Source organism: Cebus imitator, unplaced genomic scaffold (genome assembly GCF_001604975.1).
Source record: "Cebus imitator isolate Cc_AM_T3 unplaced genomic scaffold, Cebus_imitator-1.0 Scaffold275, whole genome shotgun sequence".
NCBI lineage: Eukaryota > Metazoa > Chordata > Mammalia > Primates > Cebidae > Cebus > Cebus imitator.
The window spans coordinates 332,602-357,587 of record NW_016107590.1 but is presented as its reverse complement, the minus strand read 5'-3'; the positions used below and the strand labels follow the sequence as shown (position 1 = coordinate 357,587).

Genomic DNA, 24,986 nt, shown 5'->3' with positions numbered 1-24,986 from the left:
CTAGTACAGGAGTCCCCAACCACAGGGACCGGCTTCATAGAACACAATTTTTCCACAGACATGGGTGGCAGAGGGGCTGTGGTTTCAGGATGATTCAAGAGCATTACGTTTATTGTGGAGTTTATTTCTATTATTGCATACTCACCATAATATAGACTCAGTGGGAGTCCTGAGCTTGTTTTTCTGCAACTAGACAGTTCGGTGTGGGGGTGATGGGAGACAGTTGACAATCATCAGGCATTAGATTCTCATAAGGAGCATGCAACCTAGATTCCTCACACATGCAGTTCATAATAGGGCTTGCACTCCTTTGAGAAACTAATGCTGCTGCTGATCTGACAGGGATTGTACCTCAGGTGGTAATGCTTGCCTGCCCATGGCTCACCTTCTGCTGTGCAGTCCTCCTGGTTCCTGACAGGCCCCTACCACTACTGGTCCATGACCTAGGGGTTGGGGACCCCTGGTCTATGTTCTTTTTTATTCTTTTGCTACTTTGTCTTTCTGATTGTATTTGGTTTGTGGATTTTTGTGGCTGTATCTGTTTAATGTAATCTACCACATACTTTTGGAAACTGAGTTATTTAATAAAAGAATAAAACCTTTCTTTTTGCCAGATTTTCTTCTTAATCTTGAAAAATACTTCTTTTCCTATTATTCTAAGTTTTGCCTAACCTATTTATCTTGTTTATACTGAAGATAAGCATTCCGTCTCCACTATGCCCTAGTTGATTTGTGAAGTAGTTTTTTTCTTGTCCTAAGCACTGGTAAAATAGAACTGTCCGCTTCTTATAATTGCCCTTAGAAAAAAAAAAAAACAACTTTTATTTGCAAAGTACCTTTAAGATTAAAGTTTAAGTCCCATTTTCTCTATGAATTTTGATCTGATAACCCTTTACTCACTGGGTTTACTTCCTTACTGGAACTCCTGTTGTATCTTTGGCTATAACCACATATATTTGCCCATCCCGCATATGAGGGTTTTATTAGTGACATTTGAAAAGTCTTTGAGGAAGCAGCTGGATCTTATACTCTACTTTTTAAATGATCTCTTTATATGGATTAGTAACATATATGATAAACAAGATCTCCCAACTAATTGTTAAATAGTTTTAGTAAAATTAAAACTGCTGATTTGTTGCATGTTGTCACTACAGTTAAGCTTTGGGTTTATTTTTTATAAGCAGAACCTCATTGTGGCTAATTCTGTATTCTGTATATATAGGGATTAAGGACAGAAAGATTAAATAATGTGGACCATGAGCCATGAAACCCATGAGCTATGGGCTATGCTTTTTCTCTCTCAAGACCCAAGAGCAGTGAGAATGAAGTAATTATCCTAAAAAATACAAAAAGTGACATTTTTACAAATTCTTTCATATGCCTGTCACATTATTAGTTGTAGTTGCTCATAATGGAACACTGGAAGGGGTCTTTCTGACTCTGACCTTGTCGTGATTAAAGTGAGTGAGTGTTCTAAAAGTAGAGCATTACCCTAAACATTACTCCTGTACATCAGACAGCAATTAAAGGATAGGTAAAATACTGCTTTCTGGTTTAAAAAAATAATAGCAGTTTCAAAGCAGTGACACTGCTCATTTTTGTGGCACTTCCACTAATGTTTAACTGTGATTTTAAATACCTTGTGCAATTGAGGTAAGCTTTATATATTGTGTTTTTATTAACAGTATATTAGATCTGAAGTTGCAAATCAGTTTTTATAGTTTATAACAAAACATTTGTTTAATCCAAAGTAAACTTACATTCCCTGACTTTAAAGAAATTGATTTTGATTTAGTCAGTGTATTAACCAATTTTAAAAATACTTATAGTTTTTTCTTCTCTAGTATTAATTAGATCTTTCAAGATATAGCTGAGAAAGATTAACATGTTATTTAAATTTCTTCCTCCGGTGACTCATTTAGTTTTAGTTAGCTCATCATAGGAATATGGCCAAATTGTGTCTCCATGATTTAAAAACAACAGAAGAACTTTTATAACCACATGTCATATCCTGAACACATTCTTCCATTTGTCAATAAGAGTAATAACGATTATTTTATTAGATTTTAGCCTTTTCATTTCATATAGCTATATCTTAATATGTTATTGTTTTTATGTCTACAGTGAATACTTATTACTTGTATAATGAATAATAATTTTAAAGATGAAAGTTAAGCCTGCTACCACTTTGGGAGAACAACATGACATTTGGAATTTAAAATTAGTAGATTCAAAAAAAAAATGGATTAAAATGAAGATGTATGCTCATAACTGAGATTCTAGGGTTTAAGTCTGGTTTTAAAGCTGTCTTAGATTTTAATGTGTTTTTGTATGTATAGGATGCACCCATTTATGTTTTTAAAAATGGAGAGGTAAATATATATTTGCAGATGTATATAAAATCTTTGAACTACTGTTCAAACCAGTTTTGTAAAAGTTACAAAATTTTGTTAAAATTTCCTCAGTCCTTTCAAAAGTAATTTATTTATATCCTGCAACCTGCTGTCATTCGCAGTAGCATCTGGGGTGTGTGTGTGTGTGTGTGCGCGCGTGTGCGCACGCATGTATTTCCCTTGGTTTTAATGGTATAAGCCCAAATATCATTGTAGTGGCATTCCAAAAGTAGTTTTTCTATAATTTAACCTAGTAGAATAAAAATATTGCTGCTGCTTTAAATGGCAGCTGTAGATATAATGTCAATACTGCAAAGATCTAAAAAGTAGTTTTCAAGGGTATTACAGAAGAAGAGAATATTGTGGGATTTGAAACATACATATCTCAAGTGATTTTCAAAGCATGTTTTAAAAATTCAGTCATTTAAAGCTGAAAGTAATTTTAGAGATCATCTATTATCTTTATAGATGATAACACAAATATTGTGGTTCTTTTGTTTTTTTTTTTTTATAGTGATGCTTTTGACATACAATATGGAGTAGTGGTTATTCGCCTAAAAGAAGGTCTGGATATATCTCATCTTCAAGGACAAGGTAATTTGTTTGAAATAAGTTTTTAATTTTAAAAATACAAACTATTAGAAAATTACATTCTCACAAACTCTTCATTACTTTTAATAATTACTGTGTGTCATGGACTTACTGTATGGCATTTTAAGATCACATTTGGCTCCACTAAAGTTTGTGTTTTCTCTTTGTACCAGCCTGGATGATGGTTAGTAATTATTAATGGAGAGACTAAAATTTAATCCAAAGCATAAGCTTAAGCCAAATTTTTTAAAGACGTGAGTAAAATAGTCTGAGGCAAAACTTTTAAATGACCACTAAATCATAAGACATTTTCGTATTTATAAAAATATGCTTTATATAGAGTTATATTGATGGTAGAAGCTTAAATGTTGTCGTAATGTTCTCTATCTTCAGACCTGATAAATTTTTTTTTAAAAACATTTTTTAATTTAAAAATATTTATAGATTCACAATAAGTTGCAAAAAAGAGTAGAGAGGTCCTCTGTACCCTTCATCCAGTTTCCAATGGTAACATCTTTCCTTATTCTAAGGTACTATATCCAAGCCAGGAAATTGACATTGGAACAACCCACAGACCTTTTTCAGATTTCAGCAGTTTTACAAACACTTCTGTGTGGTTGTGTAGTTCTGTGGCACTTATATGTTCATTTGTGTAACCACCATTGTATCACGCTACCCAACTTCAAACTGTACTACAAGGCTACAGTAATTGAAACAGCATAGTACTGGTACCAAAACAGATATGTAGACCAATGGAACAGAACAGAGGCCTCAGAAGTAACGCCACACACCTACAACCATGTGATATTTGACAGCCCTGACAAAAACAGGCAATGGAGAAAGGATTCCGTTTTAATAAATGGCGCTGGGAAAACTGGCTAGACATATGCAGAAAGCTGAAACTGGATCCCTTGCTTACACCTTATACAAAATCAACTCAAGATGGATTAAAGATTTAAACATAAGACCTAACACAATACCATAAAAACCCTAGAAGAAAACCTGGGCAATACCATTCAGGACATAGGCATGGACAAAGACTTCATGACTAATACACGAAAAGCAATGGCAACAAAAGCCAAAATTGACAAGCGAGATCTAATTTAAAGAGCTCCTTCACAGCAAAGGAAAATCATTAGAGTGAAGAGACAACCTAAAGAATGGGAGAAAATTTTTGCAGTCTACACACCTGACAAAAGGCTAATATCCAGAATCTACAAAGAACTTAAACAAATTTATCGGTAAAAAAAAAAAAAAAAAAAAAATCAAAAAGTGGTTGTGAACAGACAGTTCTCAAAAGGAGACATTTATGCAGCCAACACACATGAAAAAAAGCCCGTTATCACTGGTCATTAGAGAAATGCAAATCAAAACGACATTGAGATACCATTTCGTGCCAGTTAGAATGGTGATCACTAAAAAGTCAGAAACAACAAATGCTGGAGAGGATGTGTAGAAATAGGAAAGCTTTTACACTGTTGGTGAGAGTGTAAATTATTTTGACTATTGTTCAGGACAGTGTAGAGATTCTTCAAGGATCTAGAATCAGAAATACCATTTGACCCAGCAATCCCATTACTGGGTATATACCCAAAATTTATAAGTCATTCTGCTGTAAAGACACATGCACATGTATGTTTATTGTGGCACTGTTCACAACAGCAAAGACTTGGAACCAACCCAAATGCCCATCAATGGTAGACTAGATAAAGAAAATGTGGCACATATATACCATGGAATACCATGCAGCCATAAAAAAGGATGAGTTCATGTCCTTTGCAGGGACATGGATGAAGCTGGAAAGCATCCTTCTCAGCAAACTAACACAAGAACAAAACCAAACACCACATGTTCTCACTCATAAGTGAGAGTTGAACAATGAAAACACATGGACACAGGGAGGGGAACATCACACACCAGGGCCTGTCAGGTCATGGGGGTTAGGGGAGGGATAGCATTAGGAGTACCTAATATAGATGATGGGTTGATGGGTGCAGCCAACCACCATGCCACGTGTATACCTGTTTAACAAACCTGCATGTTCTGCACATGTAACCCAGAACTTAAAGTACAATAAAAAAAAATTTTTTTTCAATGGCGGCCTGTTTCCCAGTGGCTCACCAGGACCCTCTTTGAATGAGGTAGAGTCGTCTTAGTGCAAGTACTGGAAGCTTTTAATTTTTTAGAAAATTAAAGATTTTACCTTATCTTCAGTATACATTCTTTGTTCTGGAAGCTCTTTTCTAGAGGAAACACCCTTTCACACGTTAATATTAGCTGAACTGGCTGAATTAAATTTACTGAATAAAGATTTTGTTGCAAGCAAAAAAAAAAAAAAAAGGTACAGTGCTATTCTGTCACTACAGAGGTCTCCCTATGTGCTCCCCCTTTCTACCTCCCACTGTATACTTGTCTCCCATAATTACTGTGTAATTTTGACATATCAAGAATGGTATGTAAATAATTATAAAATAATATAGTTGTGTAACTTGTAAAGCATTTTTGAAAGTGAAGACTAAACCCTAAGTAAGGTGGTATTACTACTTTTGCCAACTTTATAAAAACTATGGCAGGGAGTGGTGGTTCACGCCTATAATCCCACACGTTGAAAGGCTGAGGCAAGTGGATCACCGATGAAAATTTTTATATCCTCTGAAGATTTTCTGGTAGTTTAAGAAATATAAGCTTAAGAAAATCTACATATCTAACATATTACCCTTATCAGTTAATTAACGAAATCATCAGAAGGAACTAAGCCTAAAAATACATAAGAGGTATTTGCTTCTGTATTTAAACTGTTTTAATCTTCCCTCCTTCTGTCCCTTAAAGGGCAGTCTGCAGCTTTGAAAGAAACGCTTTGAGGTCTTTATCAGTGTAACCAAAATACTCATTTTCAGCAATCTGGAATAGGTTTGGCAAAATGCTATTTCAGTTATTTCTTGCTGTACCAGAATTGAGGTTTAGAGTACCTGTTCACACAACTAGTAGTGTTCCCTTTTATGTATCACAGTTTGGCAAATAAATTATATAGTTCTATCATTTATTGAAGTTTGAATGTGATTGAAACTTTTAAAAAGTATTTTCATGTATTTATAAGCATTATTATATGTTTTTAAATGCCTTTTTATTCATCGTTAAGTTTTAAAATAGGAATTTGACTTGGCATAGGAATTAAATGCATAGGCATTGAAGTCAGGCAAATCTGCTTTAAAAAATCTCAGCCTTTTCTGTTAGGTGTTTTATAGCCTGGGCAAATTTGGTGACTCCAAGCCTCAGTTTCCTTATCTGTTAAAATGTATTTACCTTACAGGTTGGTTGTTAAGATTAAAAAGGAGATTAAGGCCTCTGAGCTCTTAGCAAAGTACTGGCATGTAGTTTCTTTTGCTTCTCTTCATTTACACAAATAAGTGATGAGGATTTGTGTAAATGAAGAGAAATAAATTGGACAGATTATCAATTTCATATTATATTTATCTTTGTGATACGTTTTTGTATGATGGAAACCAAATATTTACTAACTGACAAAAAGAGAAAATGAAGAAACTACTTTAAAACGAAGAAATGGTACTTTCACCATTAATTTAAGAAGACTCTATTTCCTGGTCTTGGTTTTATAGTAGTGAATAGAATTTTTCAGTGTTGTCTTTCATCTTACATATCTACGAATATTTGTTACATTTTACATTTTTAATGTATGTAACTGACATTCAGAGCAGAATAGATTCACATACTATGTATTTACTGTCTGCCAGATTCTACTGTTGTATGAATTGTACTCATTACTAATTCTCCAGCTCTTAATTCAAAGACAGGTTGTGTGTGTCTTTATCGAAAATGCTTGGAACCTGAAGTGTTTAAGAATCTGGAAGGGGGAGGTTGATTTTGGAATATTTGCATTATGCAGTATTTATCAGTTGAGCATTTCTAATCCAGAAATCCAAAATTTGAAATGCTCCAATGAGCATTTCCTTTGAGAATCATGTGAAACATGTAAAAAGTTTCAGATTTTCAAATCAGGGATATTCAACCTGTAACTGAGTTGTGGTTTGTGTATTTAAGTGAATGGTCATTTCAAACAGGTTATCATAGCTTTTTATTAAATAGGTCATTTATAATAAACTTATGTTTTCATAATAGTTTAGTAAACCATAATGCCTTATTTAACAGTTAAAATATGACTTAGATACTATTTTAAACACTTTTATGTCTACAGAAGAATTATTGTCATCACAAGAGAAATCTCCTGGCACCAAGGATGTGGTAGTAAGTGTGGAGTATAGTAAAAAATCCGATTTAGATACTTCCAAACCACTCAGTGAAAAACCTGTTACACACAAAGGTAATTTTCATTCAAACAATAAGTCTTAGTAATGTTTTAATTTGGGAGACATTTTTAATTATAATATATGTCTTATAAAAATAACCTTTAACTGGTCATTTCTAGTTGGTCAGGTAAAATTTATGGCTTTCAAAAATGGCTACAGAATGACTGTTTTAAGGTACTAGAGTAGATCATCAAACAGAAACCATGCCAATTATTTACTAATATGGCCTCTGTGTTTTTATTTATACTTGCTTTAAAGAAAACATTTTAATTTGAAGCATAGATTAAATCTGAATTTGGAAACAACGTGGTAACTTTAAAGTAACAGACTCATGAGATTTTCACATAGTTTCATCTACAAAACAGATGTGTCATGTTTGAGAAGGAAAGAGGGATGACTTCCAAATCTTACTCTCCCACCCTCACTCTCCTACCTCTATTCAAGTCTAGTATCTCCATCTGTCTTATTCCCAGCTGACACGCAACAAGAAAAAAATCTATGCTGTAAGTCATCAAACCATAACATAGTTTTGATTCCTGCAAAATATTTCCCATTATTTTTCTGAAATTATAACCTTGGACCAATCATGTCTCTGTGTAGTTTATCTCTTCAATATTACTTGGAAGCAGTAATGTTGCTTTTTATTTTCTTTCCTCCTTATTTACCTTATTGGCTTAGGGTATTAGTAGTTAAAGTTTAGTTAACACCCATTTTCCTTTTCACTTCTTTGTTGGCTCGATTATAATGTATTTTGTTTTTCCTCAAAATTCTATAAACTGATTCTGATAACTGTTCTTATGTTCTAGCATTTATTTTAGTTTGCAGTATACATTCTTTCATTTCCTCTTTTTTCTTTTTTTCTTTTGTTTCAAACATTCTTTTTCTACAGAATCTGTTAGGAATTAATAGGTGAGGTTTTGATGGGAGGGTAAGAAGTAATACACATCAAGCATCTACTCCATGCACCCACATTATAGTGGTTGTTACCCATACATTAGCTAATAATATATGTTACGATCTTATGAAATTATTATTTTTATAGAACAGGAAACTGGGTGAGTGTTTTTTTACTTATCTTTTTATTATAACAATATTGAATGCTATAAAATTAAATATAATTGATTCTTTTTCCATTACAAGTTTAAGAAATTAGCATTTGCCTTATTTTGTGTTTATTTTCTATGTAGTTAGTTATTCTCAAAGTTAGCAGCATAGATACTATAGAAAAGTTTATACATTTTAAAACGTCCTCAGAATTAGACACTAGGATGTAGTTATAAGTCCACAATATTTAATTGTGTCTGTTTGGTTATTGAATTATACAACATGCAAGGAGTCAAAAAGAACACCTTCTAAATACTTTCTGCCAGGCACAGAGCTCAGTGCATTAATGCTTGCATTAGTATAACAAACCTAATAGGTAGGTACTAATGCTCTTTCTACAAAAGAGAAAAGCAGGTTCAGTAACTAAAGCTCACACAGCTAGTGAAACAAGTAGAGGTAAGATTGCAATCTTGCAGTCTAACTCCAGAACCCACTGCAGTATACTCTTTCTTGTCCCAAGTCCAGAGTTTTATGTCGTAAACAAATATTATAATACAAACTTACATTAAGGGAACAAAATAAGATTGGGAAAATTGTTAATGCCAGAAAAATATTTGTAGATATCTTTAAATATAAATGGATTAATATATGCACACATACATACATACATATATAAAGTTATGTATTTGAGAAAAATCACTCCTGTATAACCTGGCATTTTATCTAAAGCAAAATACTTCTGTTTCTGGTCAAATTTCTTAATATTTCAAGTGGTGATTAATTTTTTGCAAATAACAAATATCCATTAAATGTTTCTAAAATTGCTCTTCAGTCATTTGCACAGTGATGCAGTGGCATGTTTAAAATTTTTGTATTATCTGCAATATCAGTTTTTAATGTCATATTTACACTCTCTAAGCCACAGTTCAATGTCTTTTCAACTTATTTCAAGTATGAAAGTATAAAAATTTTAAAAATATGCTGAAATTTAAAGAAAAACTTTATAGGAATTAAATTTAGGAGTGTTAGTCATTGTATAGGGGAGGGGTCTCAAATATGTTTGCTTTTTAAAAGCTTCAACATTCTACAGAAAATATTAATCTTCAGTCTTGATTATTCTTCAGTGGGCTGTTACTTCATACTATACTTTGTTTATAAATGTGCTCTAGTTACATTTTCATTATTTTATTAATATAAAGGCAATTAACTTATTTTTGTGTTTTTTAAACATAATCTAGATGAGGAAGAGGATGGCAAGACTCCAACTCAACCACTGTTGAAAAAAGGCAGGCATTTTTCATCATTTTATTTTAATCCTTCTTTCATACTGTAAACTCTTTAACTCCAACCTTATTCCTTTTTTTTTAACCTTTTTGTTTCCATGGTGAGGTGATGTTACAGTTCTATAAATGTAGATTAGAAAAATTATTAGTCTAACTAAAGAGTTAAATCTTCCCAGGAAATGGTATTATATCACAGACACATTCCTTTAAATCATCATAGCATTTCTGAAATATTCAGACCCAGACAGCCAGTATTCCTTTATTTATTTATTTATTTTTTTTTAGTTTAAACTGCATGGTTTAGATGATAAGTAGGGACACTGAAGTAGATTTTATTTGCAGTGTCACTTGCATCCTTTACCATCAGTTGTACCCAGCCAAGTCCTCAATTTTGATACTAATATATTTTTCATTTCAAAAATTACAATATTTCTCACAGTCGTGCTGCGTTTGGGAGATACACAGTCATGTCAACATACATGAATTTTATGAGAAGGAGATAGAGGTGAGAGTTATGGAGCAGTGTGGTTTGGTAGCCATTTTATTTCATCGTGCAAAATCATTTGTCATGTTTGCATATATCACAGCAGCATGAAAAGTGACATTCTACAGAAGTGATCAGATCTCCTTGTATGGATTTCTGCTTTTAAAATTTTGATGTAGGAGTTTCATGGTAGTCATTCGCTTGCTTACGGAATCAGTGCTGTTTTTTGTTTTGTTTTGTTTTGTTTTAACTCCTGGGAATATAAATGGGAACTCCTTGGTGTATTGTTCTCAGGCCTGCAGCAAATGGGTGCCCTTCCAAGGAGTTCCCACCATCTTTCTGTGGTTCCGAGAAAGATGTGGTTATATGGCTTTAGAATTGGATGTCACATACTGGGGACAAAATATAGGTAAAGATGAGGGAGTCTTTCCTTAGACTAAGGTTTCACTGTGATAATAGTAAGAATATGTTAGTATGTCTTCAACTCCCGTCTTTCATTTATATTACAGATAACAGCTTTGTCTTTTAAAAAGTTTTGAGCTTTAAATTATTGAGATACCAGATTACCAAAGAAACAGTTTCACAGAACAGGTGTAAACTTGATGTGTCCAGTTAGACTAAAACAGCTTTTGAAAAAAACACAAAATGTAGAGCCCAGTATAATTTTTTGATTGATGTTTATGATTCTCTTACATTCATTCAGAATGCTTGAATATATTAGTAATTAGGCAGATAATTTTGATTGGTTTAGCTATTATAAAGAGTTATTTCTCTGTAGCCATTTATAAAGTATACTTTTATTATAAACAACTGAAAGCTTATGGTAGATGCCTTATGCAATTGTCTGTATTATAAACATCTGAATACAAAAATTAGGAAACCATAGGAATTCAGCAAAGGGCTTTTAACATTTACTTTCCTTACATTTTATTTTTTGCTTAATCCTTTAGAATCCAAAGGCCCTATTGTGCCTTTAAATGTAGCTGACCAAAAGCTTCTTGAAGCTAGCACACAGTTTCAGAAAAAACAAGGAAAGAATACTATTGATGTCTGGTGGCTTTTTGATGATGGAGGTAAGGTTGTTAATTTTTAAAAAATGATTTTAAATGTACTGAAATTGTGAGAATAGTAAGAAATGGTATGCATTATTTACCCATAGACCCCATTCAAATTTTGCTAGCATTCCCAAAAGTAAAAGGATTAACTTCAGAATCAGGCACAGCATTTATTTGTCTGGTCTCTTCACTGTCCTTAACGCAGAGGTAGTTCAGTTGTGCTTCCTTGAGCTTCATGACCTTAGCATTTTTTTTAAACATTGTCAACCTTTTTGTTGACTGTCACCGAATTTGAAGTGCTATTTAATGTTTTATTTATGTATTTATTTTATTTATTTATTTATTATGAGGTGGAGTTTCATTCTTACTGCTCAGGCTGGAGTGCAATAGTGCAATCTCAGTTCACCGCAACCTCTGCCTTCCAGGTTCGAGCGATTCTGCCTCAGCCTCCCAAGTAGCTGACATTACAGGCATGCGCCACCAAGCCTAGCTAATTTTGTATTTTTAGTAGAAATGGTGTTGCTCCATGTTGGTCAGGCAAGTCTTGAACTCCCAACTTCAGGTGAGCTGCCCGCCTCAGCCTCCCAAAGTGCTGGGATTACAGCTGTGAGCCACTGTGCGTGGCCTAATGTTTTATAATCATAATTAGTTTTAGGTTATCTGTCTTTGGCAGAAATATCACAGAAGTAATGCTGTACTCTTCTGTCTGTATCTCATCAGATGGCACAGGATATTGATTTGTCCCATCACTGGTGAAATTAATTTTAATTATTGAGCACTATGGTTTTCACCAGGTTTATTCACTGAAAAGTTATCTTCCCCCCACCTTTATAATTACAGGTATTGGGGATGGCACAGGGGAGTTACTCCGAGACTATGTAAATACACCATTCTTCTTGCAGCCTTCATCACTATCTTTAGCATCCATTTATGTTTCCCTGAATTTATTGTTATGGTTGTCAAATGATGATTTTACAATTCCAACACTTCTTCCTTATTTATTAGTTGGCATTGTATTGTAAGGAAGAGCTTTCTCTTTATTTCTATCGGTGTGGACCCATTGATTTCTAATTTATTGATATTCAATGGGATATGTATAGATTACTCTTTTATTGCTTCGAAGAAATACCTGAGACTGCATAGTTTATAAAGAAAAGAGGTTTAATCAGCGGATGATTCTGCAGGATGCACAAGCATTGTGCTGACATCACTCAGCTTCTGGATAGGCTTCAGGGAGCTTTTACTTATGGCAGAAGGCAAAGCAAAAGCAGGCACATCACATGATGAAAGCAGGAATGAGAGAGACATAGAGAGGAGACAGAGATGCCACATACTTTTAAATGACCCAATCTCATGAGAACTATCACAAAGCACCAAACCTTGAAGGACTCACCCCCGTGATCCAAGATCCAAACACCTCCCACTAAGCTCCACCTTCAGGATTGGGGATTAATTACAATTCATCATGAGATTTGGGCAGGGCCTAATATCCAAAATATGCCAGGATATAATTTGTTACTTTTATTTGGTTTGATGTTCCAGTTATCCCATATTTCACCAGCGGAATCCTCCTTAGGCTGATTTGTTTCCATTTATCATGTCCCAGTCATTCTTTGAGTTGTTTTCTGACACAAGATGTTCCAGGCTTGGTTTTACTGTTCTGCACTTTCCCTTCACAGCCACGAAAGTAACCCTTGATCCAAGGAATGCTGGCTCCTTTTACTGAACAGTAGTGTTTAGAAACAAAGATCAGGGCATTAGATATGCTTGTGGCTACTAGAGTGTCACTTCTCCCCGGCCTTCTCAATGTACGGAGCTAGGCACTCCATGTAAATGTGTGTGTGGAGATATAAATGGAGATCAGAAACCAATTTCAGTCCAGCTTCTCCCTTTTTGTATTTCTCACTCCAGTGTTAAACACAGCTCCCACTAAGGTCTATAAATAACACTTATTTTCTCAATCTTGTTGTACGTGACTAGTCTCCTGACTTTACTAGACCACTATCCCATTTGGCTGTCTTCCTTGAATGAGCTCACACTCCATTAGGAGTCCCTTCTTGCTCAGGTCTGCTAATGGCTTTTTGACTGAATTAAGAAGGAAGGACAGAAAGAAGAATTTTGTTTATGGAGTTGTAGTAAACATGTTTCTCAAGATTAAATTGAATTAATGTTCTTAAGAAACTAGCATTTAGTAAATGATTTATTAATTTTTATAATTCAGGTTTGACCTTATTGATACCTTACCTTCTGACTACCAAGAAAAAATGGAAAGACTGTAAGATCAGAGTATTCATTGGTGGAAAGATAAACAGAATAGACCATGACCGGAGAGCGTAAGTTTGTTTCACATTAAAGAACATTAATCTAGTAGCACTTCATTGCTGCAGTATAAATTTGATAAGATAAAAATTGGACAACTCAGTAAATGTCTAATTATTTTGTTTTTTACTGAAGTTAAAAATTTTAGTTAAATATAACCTGTTCTCTTTAGTGTTCATGTTTAGTAGATACTTAATTTTACCTAGATGTAATTTTTTTAACATGTTAGCATTTTAGAAGGTCCTTCTTGAATGCTTGTTACATTAAAATGCTAAGCAACGTTTTTCTTTTAATCAAGGGGGAAAGTGCACAAACATTACATATTTATATATGCGGTACATTATGTTGTAGACTTCCGGACAACAAAATGCAGGATGCCGTTGTCATCCATCGTATTCCTTTTGTCTGTACTGTCACAATTCTCGTTTGTTTCAGTTATTTCTCACCTGCTTACTAAATACCCTTGTTTTATCTTTGACCTATAATGAATATATTGTACAGAGTACATAACGTGCATAACCTTTGACCTAATGTGTATATTGTATACATTATGGATCAAAGGTAAGACATGGGTACTTAGAAGCATTGAAACCCAGTTTTATTTTCAGAAAGCAGAGTTTTGACCATATCATTGCTCTACCCAAAATACTTTAACAACTTCTTTGCTACCTGCCATAGAAAATCTAATTGTTATAATGTAGCAGTCAAGGCCCTTGACAACCTGTCTTCTCATTAATTTTCTTCTATTTCCCCCAGTATGCTTTATACTTCAGTACACTTTTCCATTTGCCCTAAACATGCATGTGACTTCAGGCTTTTTACTCTTTTACCTACTCTCTTTTCTCTACTGTAAATAGCTCTTCAGTTGCCTCTCCTTTTATCTGTTTACTGCATTCTTTAAAATCCAGCTCAGTTCTTCATAGTGCCTTCCCTGTTTTTCCCCACTTACCTCCCCACCGATTTAGTTGTGTTTCTTTCCAGAATCACAATATACTTGATGCCTACCACTCATCACATTCTGGCTGGTATTATTTTCTTAAATTTGAGTTTGGTGGGCCCTGTAATGTTTAGCGTATTTTATAATAGGCACTTAGTAGATAGATCCTCAAATTCAACGAGGTGTTTATTCATTTCAAATAGTGAATTATGCAAGAAATACTAGTAATAAATTTAATAGTTCAACCTGTAGCACATCTGTTTTCTCATCCCTAATCCAAAATTCAGTTTAAAAACATTTTTTATTACAAGTAAAATTGCATTTTGCTAATTGCTTTTTGTGTGTATGTGCACTTCAACTTTTCTGTTGTTGCCACCAATGTTTCATTGTCAACTATGGCTTCAGAAAGGTATTTACTGAAAATTCAGGCTTGTTGATGCTGCTTTTCTATGTCCTATCCCAGCTCCCTCCTCCCCCATGATGCTATGAACTTACTCTGCCATCAGCTATATCTTCAGTATGGCCCATAGGTTATATTTGGGCCCTGAGATAACCATTTTTCTTGGATGAAAGAATAATCCAAAAAGAAGTAATCCAAAAATAAATCTTCTTGGATGAAAGAATAATCCAAAAATAATCCAAAACTAGTCTACTAGTTTTTATTGAAATCTATGTACTTATCAGTGTAATTTGATTAAAATTAACTTAAGAAACATCAGCTGCCATTTAAATCTCATTATTAATGTCTTTCTTTGTCCATTACTCAGTACAAAGGAGAGATTCAGAGAAAGTAAAAGAATGTAACAGTAGTCTCTACTCAGTGAATTTAAGCCTACTTTGTGAATGAATGGTGTAAATTAATTCAAATGGACATTGTTATGGCACATGATAGACTGACTTTTTTTTATAAATCATGCTTTTCAGATATATGGATTCTGAATAAAAATACTTGTATCTTAATGCTATTTATTCTTGTTGTAGAATGGCTACTTTGCTTAGCAAGTTCCGGATAGACTTCTCTGATATTATGGTCCTAGGAGATATCAATACCAAACCAAAGAAAGAAAAGTAAGTTACTCTACAAATTTCTGATCCTTTTATAGATGGCATACTCAGACACAGATTCAACTTAATTACCCAGAGATTTTTTTTCCTGCTATTAAACATGTGAAGTCAGTATTTTAAAAATCTTGTATTGATAGTTGGCGTGCATGTAGCAGATATTAAACAAAATCTAAAGAGTTTTCAATATTCAGAGAGGATTTGAGTTATAGCTTTACAGTTTGTAAGGTTGTTATCAGGGTGAGGTTGCTTCTATTGTAAAACAGTGTATACCAGTTGCTTCATACTAGATTTGATACTGAAAATATGTTTTTCATGTTCATAGAGGATTAGAATGCCATTCGTGTTATTTTACTGTTAAGTATATTTGGATGTAGAAATTAATTTTGCATTTTCTTAAATTTTTAGTGTCCTTTCCCCTTCAAAATGTTCTAGTACATTTTTTTTTACACTACTTTAATTCATTGATAACTGGGAAAACCTTTGGGTGTTTTGAGCAGAGGAGTAACACAATTTGACTTACTGCTCAAAGGGATCGTTTTGGGTACTATGGTAAAATTTACTTAGGTTGAGAGAAAATGGCCATAGTGGGAGAGGTTAGATACAAGGAGATCAGCTTTAGCAGTTAAAAGTGCAATTTTATTACAGGTTGGAGATTTTTAATCCCAAATGCTTGAGACCAACCACAAGTGTTTCAGATTTCAGATTATTTTTATTTTGAAATATTTTCATTATACATGCTGGTTTAGCATCCCTAATCCAAAATTCAGAAATTCAGAATGCTCCAGTGAGCATTTCCATCATATTGGTTTGACGCATTTTGGATTTTAAATTAGGGATGCAGAATCTATATGGTCCAAATAGGTTCTAATTTTCAGTTTGAGACACTAGAAATTGCTGTTTTCAAAGTAAATTGCCAAAATGATTATTATTGTTGGGGTATGGAGAGGAGCATAATAAATGAGAGGCACTAACTTTGTAAGTTATAATTTAGTATTTAAGATTCTGCTGTTACGTAACTTAAAATAAGATTAGTTGTCAGTATTCTCTCTGTTTTTAAAGTATTGTAGGTTTTGAGGAAATGATTGAGCCATACAGACTTCATGAAGATGATAAAGAGCAAGATATTGCAGATAAAATGAAAGAAGATGAACCATGGAGAATAACGGATAATGAGCTTGAACTTTATAAGACCAAGGTATTCTCTCTCTTCTGCTTCCTTGTCATTAATCTTTTATAGTATAATTTTTAATTTTTAAAAATACTTCCGACCTAAAACCTAAGAACTTCAATTTGATATGGGAGGGGTCAGTTGTATAAATGAACTCTACCTTAAATTAGATTTATATGAGATTAGCGGAAAGCATTTTTAAAAAATAGAGAACAGATATTTTTATTACACTAAAATTCATTTGAGTTTCTTTTTAATTCCTTGTAGTTTTATGGACCATGCTAAATTCTAATTTCCATAGGGTCTAGGAATGACTTTCCAACTGTTTTGTTACAGACATACCGGCAGATCAGGTTAAATGAATTATTAAAGGAACATTCAAGCACAGCTAATATTATTGTCATGTAAGTAATATCTTTATAAAGATTTTCTTGCTAATTTATGATAATATGCTTTGAATTAATTTCTATTCCAACTACATATCTATGTAACACCCATATTGACTTAGTGGTTATCAGGAGGGAAAAACAAACTTGTAAAAATATACTATGCTTTAAGCATGTGGAGAAAGACAGACAAAAACTTTAAGCTTATATGAATCCCAAGTAATTTTTTTATCATGATAGGTTATATTGGAACCTTTTGTTTGTCCTTCTTCTCACCTTTTCAAAATTCCTTGTCTTGGTGAACACTACAGCATAGCCATTAAGCATGTATGGGATAGGAGGATCCTATGTTAAAATTTGTACCCCAGACAGCTTCCTCTTGAAAATAACCCCAAAAAAGTTATTTGGAAGATTAAATTTGAATAGTGATTTCTATCTGTATTCCCATTCTTATGTTTCCCCCACACAGATTTTTACATACAGACACATTGCCTTTGAGTTAAATACAGATGCTGAATGTCTACTTTGGCTTTTCCTCTAATAAACAACACTAGATATTCTTTGAACCCACATTTTCTCAGTTCTGGAGCCTGTGTCCTTAGATAGGAAAGCTCAGGCCTCCCCCCCCACACACAAAGAGTCAAATAATGAAAAAAGTACCAAAAGATTGTTAGTTTAACAACAAACATTTAATTGCATATCAGAAACTTTCAAGTTTTGCTGATGATAATGAAATACCTGTAATGGAAGAGACATTACAACATTGAAATTTAGATAAAAACTTTATACAGGAACTGGTCACTGCTACTACCATTCATAAATAGAAATTAAAACTGAGGCCAGGCGTGGTGGCTCACACCTGTAATCCCAGCACTTTGGGAGGCTGAGGTGGGTGAATCATGAGATCAGGAGTTTAGGACCAGCCTGCCAACATAGTGAGACCCTGTCTCTACTAAAAATACAAAAAATTGCCAGGCCTGGTGGCAGGCGCCTGTAATCCCAACTACTTGGGAGGCTGAGGCAGGGGAATCGCTTGAACCTGGGAGGCAGAGGTTGCAGTGAGTGGAGATCGTGCCACTGTACTCCAGCCTGGGTGACAGTGGGATACTCCGTCTCAAAAAAATTAAAACTGAGATAAGAGAATATAAAAATTACATTTATCCATATATAGCTTCTGTTTTTTAAATTTTGATACTAAACATACCTTTCACCTAAAAGAATTCTATACTTATTGAAGAAGGGGAAATCTAGGACTTAGTATTAGATACCGAATGTACTCTGGTTTATAGAAATACTTATTTACTGTTCTTATGAACAAATTTTTAAAAGTCTTTTGTTGAAAGATTAGAGTCTTGTGTATCCACATGTATGATGGTGGTACCATAATATTATAATACTATATGTTAAGCTGGGCATGGTGGTGTGCACCTGTAGTCTTGGCTACTTCGGAGGCTAAGGTGGGAGGATTGCTTGAGCCGTGGAATTTTGAGTCCAGCTTGGGCAATGTATTGAGACCCCATCTCTCTAAAAAAAAATGAAAAAACATATTTTTACTGTAACTTTTCTATATTTAGATATACAAATGCTTACCATCATGTTACAGTTGCCTGTGGTATTCAGTACAGTCACATATTGTACAGGTTTGTAGCCTAGGAGCAACAGGCTGTGTCATAGCCTAGATGTGTAGTAGGCTATATGATCTAGGTTTGTGTAAGTACTCCCCTGATGTTTTCACAAGGGCAAAATTGCCTAACAATAAGTTCTAAGAAATGTGTGTCCATTGCTAAGGAACACAACTGTAGTTGTTTATTCTATATGCAGAATTCTCCTTCACTCAGAAATATTCTGTGGTTATAGTAATTTCTAGTTACTATAATCTACTTTATAAACTTTGCTACATTTTATTTTGTAAATGTGTTGCTCAGATTTTTTTTTCTCTCTCCTTTTGATACCAGGAGTCTCCCAGTTGCACGGAAAGGTGCTGTGTCTAGTGCACTCTACATGGCATGGTTAGAAGCTCTATCTAAGGACCTACCACCAATCCTCCTAGTTCGTGGGAATCATCAGAGTGTCCTTACCTTCTATTCATAAATGTTCTATACAGTGGACAACCCTCCAGAATGGTACTTCAGTGCCTAGTGTAGTAACTGAAATCTTCAGTGACACATTAACATCACAATGGCAAATGGTGACTTTTCTTTCACGATTTCATTAATTTGAAAGCACACAGGAAAGTTGCTCCATTGATATGTGTATGGAGACTTCAGCTTTAGTCAAATTTCATATCTCAGTCTTAATGAATGGTGATTCTTCTCTATTGAACTGAAGTTTGTGAGTAGAGTTTTCCTTTGCTACTTGAATAGCAATAAAAGCGTGTTACTTTTTGATTGATGAAAGGAGTACAAAAAGCCTTTAGCCTCGAGGTGCCTTTTGAAATTAACCAAATTTCATCCATATATCCTCTTTTATAAATTTATAGAATGTCAAACTTTGCCTTCAACTATTGTTTTTATTTCTAGTCTCTTCCACTTTAAAACAAAATGAACACTGCTTTTCTTCTTTCATTGATCATTTAATGTTGGGTACTGTATGTCTTTTGTTACTTTTGTAAACGTATCTGTTAGATATTAAAGGTGAGAATTAGGGCAGATCAATGAAAAATGGGGAAGGGGAGATGGTAACCAAAAGTGACCCCACGGTAAGGTTAATATGAGTATTTGTAAATATAGAGCTATGAACAAAAAGGCCCCCAAATACCTTTTTAACCCCTCCGATTGGCTGTTGTTATTTATTGAAACCTTAGGGAAGATTGAAGATTTATCCCATACTTAATTTCTGTATGCCATGCTGAGAATCACGTCATTCTTTAAAAAAAAAATACTCAAGATCATTCATATTTATTTGGAGAGAAAACTGTCCTAATTTAGAATTTCCCTCAAATCTGAGGGACTTTTAAGAAATACTAAAAGATTTTTCTGGAGGAAATTTAGACAAAGCAATGTCATTTAATAGAATATTTCAATAAACACTAAGTGGAATTTCAGTATACTGTACTATCCTTTACAAGTCATTAAAATAATGTTTCATCAAATGGTTAAATGGACCACTGGTTTCTTAGAGAAATGTTTTTAGGCTTAATTCATTCAATTGTCAAGTACACTTAGTCTTAATACACTCAGGTTTGAACATATTATTCGAACATTAAAATTTAATCCATTCTTAATACTTTAAAACTTTTGTGCTGAGAAAAACTGCCAGTTTGTGCTTTTGAAATGTCTGTTTTGACATCATAGTCTACTAGTACAATTTTGACAGTGCATATGTACTGTTACTAAAAGCTTTATATAAAATTATTAATGTGAAGTTTTTCATTTATTATTCAAGGAAGGATTTCCTGAAAACATTTCAAGGGATTTATGTCTACATATTTGTATATGTGTGTGTGTATATTATATGCATACACAGATGCACATGTGTATATATAATGAAATTTATGTTGCTGGTATTTTGCATTTTAAAATAATCAAGATTCATTAGGCAAACCTTTTGTTTTAGTAAACATAAGTTCAAAATCAGATTAACAGTTATAGGTTTCATAGAACAAAGGCGATCATTTAAAGGGCATTCTGTAATTTCACACAGTTATCTGGTTAGAAAATGGAGAATACTTCACCTGAAGTACTGTTAAGTGGGTTAATTGATATATGTTTCAGTGGTAGAGGATATATGCAGGTTTTCATGAATCTATTTTTGAGACAGAATCTCTGTTGCCAGGCTGGAGTGCAGTGGCGCGATCTCGGCTCACTTCAACCTCCACCTTCCGGGTTCAAGTGATTCTCCTGTTTCAGCCTTTCAAGTAGCTGGGACTACAGGCACATGCCAACACACCCAGCTGATTTTTGTATTTTAAGTAGGGACGGGGTTTCACTGTTTTGGCCAGGATGGTCTTGATCTCTTGACCTTGTGATCCACCCATCTCGGCCTTCAAAAGTGCTGGGATTACAGGTGTGAGCCACCACACCCATGGTTTTCATGAATCTTGAATAGACATCTATAACATTATTATTATTATTTTCAATGGTGTGCAGCATTTTTGCTGCATGAGTATGAGCTAAGTATAGAGCTCTGATAACTTGAATTCAGAATATTAAGAAAATGAAGTAACTGATTTTCTAAAAACAAATTTCTACATTATAACTCAGCATTGTTTTAAAACACTGCAGGTTTTGCAATGTTTGGGGGGAAAGACAGTAGAAATATTATATTATTCAGTAAACAATATGTGTGAACTTTTAAAATGGGTAATAGGGCATGGACTGAGTGCTGCTATCTTGAAATGTGCACAGGTACACTTACCTTTTTTTTTCTTAAGTTTTTCCCATTCAGGAAAACAACATTGTAATCTGTACTACAGGAACCAAATGTCATGCGTCATACATGTGTGTATAAAGTACATAAAATATATCTACATATGCATAATGTGGGGTGGGTAATACTGTCTGTGAAATAATGTAAGAAGCTTTTCACTTAAAAAAAATATACATTACTTTCACTTAACACTAGACACCAGGTCAAAAATTTTCAAGGTTGTTACAGTACTCTGATAAATTTCAACAATTTTTAGAGACACTAGCTAGTGTTGAAGCTAAAAATAGCTTTATGCTGAATTTTGATTTTTATGCCAAATGTTTTTTAGTTCTAATCATTGGTGATAGCTTGGAGGTAAATAATTATGCCATTGCATTTGACAGTTCATTATTCCTATAAGTAAGAAATAAGTTTAGAGAGAATGGTGGTGTTAAGCTGATTATTAACAGTTACTGAAATCAAATATTTATTTGTTACATTATTTCATTTGTATTTTAGGTTTCCTTTTGCATTCTTTTTATATGCTTTCTGACATTACATATTTTTTAAGACTATGGAAATAATTTAAAGATTTGAGCTCTGGTGGATGATTATCTGCTAAGTTTGAAAATGTAATATTTTGATAATACTGTACTATAACTGTCACACAAATGCTTTTCTAATGTTTTAACCTTGAGTATTGCAGTTGCTGCTTTGTACAGAGGTTACTGCAATAAAGGAAGTGGATTCATTAAAACTATTCAATGTCCATTCTTAAGTATTTATCTGTTTTGTAAGTCTTTGCTAACTTTGTGGTTTTCGTCTCATTTAGATAACTGTTACTTCATTTGTGTCTGAATTTTTTAAATAGCTTCTACCTTACTATTCATGCCCTCAAAAAGTTGTTTGAAATCATTCATTATCCTTAAGTCTTTGGAATAATCACTGTTCATATTGACAGTATGACCTGAACCATCTAGATGTGGCATATTATGGTTTTTCTTTTTTAAGTGACCTGGCATTTCTGATTCTGTTTTATCTTTGGGCCAATCTCATTTGTGCATGAGGAAACTAGAAGATTAAAAGGGATTCATTGTCCCTAAATATAATGTTTCTTTCCTTCCAAAGATTTTTGTCTAAGCTCATTTGAAGTTTTAGAAAGCATTTTCACTTTCTCATTTGAACATTACTGTAGGTGTGATATATATGCAGGACAATTATTTATCTCTTTTACCTTGAGAAAGCAGCTTGGAGCAGTTTAGGGAGTTTTCCAAGGTCGTGGGGCAAATCAAGGAAGGATGTTAGTCCAGAGCCCAGGTCTTTCATCTCCAGGAATTTCCTCATTATGCATTCACTGCTGGTTGATCCATAAGATAAGATGGTTGGGATAGATTGGTCCATTTCCAAAGTACTCACCCCTGTCTGCCCAGCAAATGTGTGTTAAGGTAATGCAAATTATAGTTAAAAATATAGATTGGCTACAGGCTGCCTTAAGAGGTTTGAAACAAATTGTAAATATCCATTTTTTTTATTTGTTGTCTTTCTTATTCTCAAGTCACTATTGAGGCCAGTTTACTCGCTTATTCAGAAAGCTAAAAGAGAATTTAAAGGCAATTACGTTTGTGACATTTTCTAATATCAGACCATACAATAGGTTTTACAACAGGAACACCATTCATCTTTGAGCCAGCAGGTTTTTGTTGTTCGTTCACCAGGAAAAAAAGATAAATACATTTGATATGCTTCCCTGTTTATGTGCCTATGGGAAGTTTGTAGGGTCAGAGGAAATAGATGGTAGTTTAATATTTAACTTTTGGGGTAAAGATGGTACAAGTTCTAGGATATGCTCGACAGAGAGTACTACTTTATCTAGTTCAGATAATAAATGGAGTGTGTTGATGGGTTAACCAACTTAACGTACTTTTTTGGTAGAGTACTCAAATACCTAAGGATCTAAGTCTCATTGTCCTTTATGGAATCTGGTGGCAATGGTCATGGACCTATTTTACCTATGTGATGGGCATTTAACATAGTCTATTAAATGATAGCATTAAGAACCTCAGCCCATTTTTTTCCCCTTGAATGTACCATTTAATTTTGTTTTAGACAAGGTAAAAGTTTGAAACTATTAGGGAAAATGTAAATGCTTCTTCATTTGTCCCCTCCTGCTGTGCAGCCTTCCTTGTGGCTGCTGTCCTCAGATCAGGAACTCATTCCCCATAATGAGAGTGTACTATTAACACACATCCTTGTTCCACTTTTCTAGGATATAAATACAAATTACCAGTATATTCCACCCACAGCTACAAATGAAAATAAGCTTACTTTTTTGATCCACAAAACAGGGTCAGGATCCATGGGTATTGAATGCAGAAACCTGAGTAAATACCCGTCAGAATTTTGTTAGAATACTGCCAAAGCTTTTGAGGTAGAGAATTTTGGAGATTTCATCCTGGAAGAGTTAACTTAGTCTGAAGAAAGGAAGCAATGTATAGGGTGATTTTATATCTAGCTATCATATCACTAAGATATACCAAAAAAGACAGTTTTAAAAGTAAGTAGGCAGTGTTCATATTTATTTATATAAGGTACACATAAAGGTGTATAACTACTAGAAGATACTACGTGTGCTCTTTTACATTCTAACTTAAGCCTCATTTGAGCCATTTTTCAAGGAGTCACAGAAAAGGAGCAATCTGTAGGCGTTTATTTGAATAACCAAAAAGTCACAGGTTATTTTTAAGTTTACAGCATTTTTGTTTAAGCCATGAAGACTCCTCTGAGTTCCTAAGAAATGTTACTATTTAAGAAATTTAGATGATGACAAGGACAATTTGGGAAGGAGGTGGCTGGTGGCAGTGAGATGGAAAATTATGCTCCAAGAAGAGGTTTATGAATTGCAAAATATGTGCCTTTAAGTCTTAGTGTCACATTTCCTTTTGGGAAACAGTGAACTGTGAAGAATGGAAGTTTCTTTTGAATTTTGAAATCTGTTGACACAGCCAACATTTGTTAGCTACGTGGTGCCAGTCTCAGAGCTATAATAACCTACATCGTTCAGGTAGTCTGTTTTCTCTGTGGTCTTTCCATCAGTAAAGATGATCCTTTGCTTACTGTCCATGCACCGGTGAGTTTAGTATTATTGACATAAATTTCACACTTGAGTTTTTTCAGAAAATTGGTAAGGAAGCACAGATGTATTATGTATTGAAACGTTGATTAGAACAGTGGTTCTCAAGCTTTAGTGTGCCTCAGAATCAATGGCAGGGCTTGTTAAAACATACTTTACGCCTGTCACATAATCTCTGTTCTAAGTGAAATTCTTTATATAGGCTACTTCTCAATATAACCCTGCCTTCTTTACGCTTCCTTTTGTCCTTCCTTTCATGGTATACATGTATTTCCATCTCCCCTTAACACCAGTTGTAAATTCAAATGATTATCTCCTTTCCAAATTCCTCAGTTTCCCTTTTATTTTAGGTCTTTGTCAGTGGCAAGAATAGAACCCAAAGGAGGCTAACAGAAAAAGGAAACAGAAGGCAGCTTAACTCAGGGACTTCAGTGAGAGGAAGCAGGGACGTGAACAGTG

The 24,986-nt window shown here is 34.0% G+C and overlaps 1 protein-coding gene across 2 annotated transcripts in view; it reads left to right on the top strand.

Annotated features, from left to right (window-relative positions):
• Positions 1 to 22,157, top strand: part of SLC12A2 (solute carrier family 12 member 2) — a 104,190-nt gene extending 82,033 nt beyond the window's left edge. Inside the window, exons 19-27 of one of the 2 annotated variants that reach the window (XM_017500988.2) lie at positions 2,908 to 2,987; positions 7,198 to 7,323; positions 9,592 to 9,639; positions 11,071 to 11,193; positions 13,397 to 13,508; positions 15,413 to 15,499; positions 16,556 to 16,691; positions 17,001 to 17,068; positions 19,006 to 22,157. In XM_017500988.2, the coding sequence (XP_017356477.1) occupies positions 2,908 to 2,987; positions 7,198 to 7,323; positions 9,592 to 9,639; positions 11,071 to 11,193; positions 13,397 to 13,508; positions 15,413 to 15,499; positions 16,556 to 16,691; positions 17,001 to 17,068; positions 19,006 to 19,141 (916 nt within the window). In that variant the 3' untranslated portion in view covers positions 19,142 to 22,157. The remainder of the gene's footprint in view (positions 1 to 2,907; positions 2,988 to 7,197; positions 7,324 to 9,591; positions 9,640 to 11,070; positions 11,194 to 13,396; positions 13,509 to 15,412; positions 15,500 to 16,555; positions 16,692 to 17,000; positions 17,069 to 19,005) is intronic. The other variant, XM_017500989.2, reaches the window with a different exon arrangement.
• Positions 22,158 to 24,986: the final 2,829 nt, after the last annotated feature.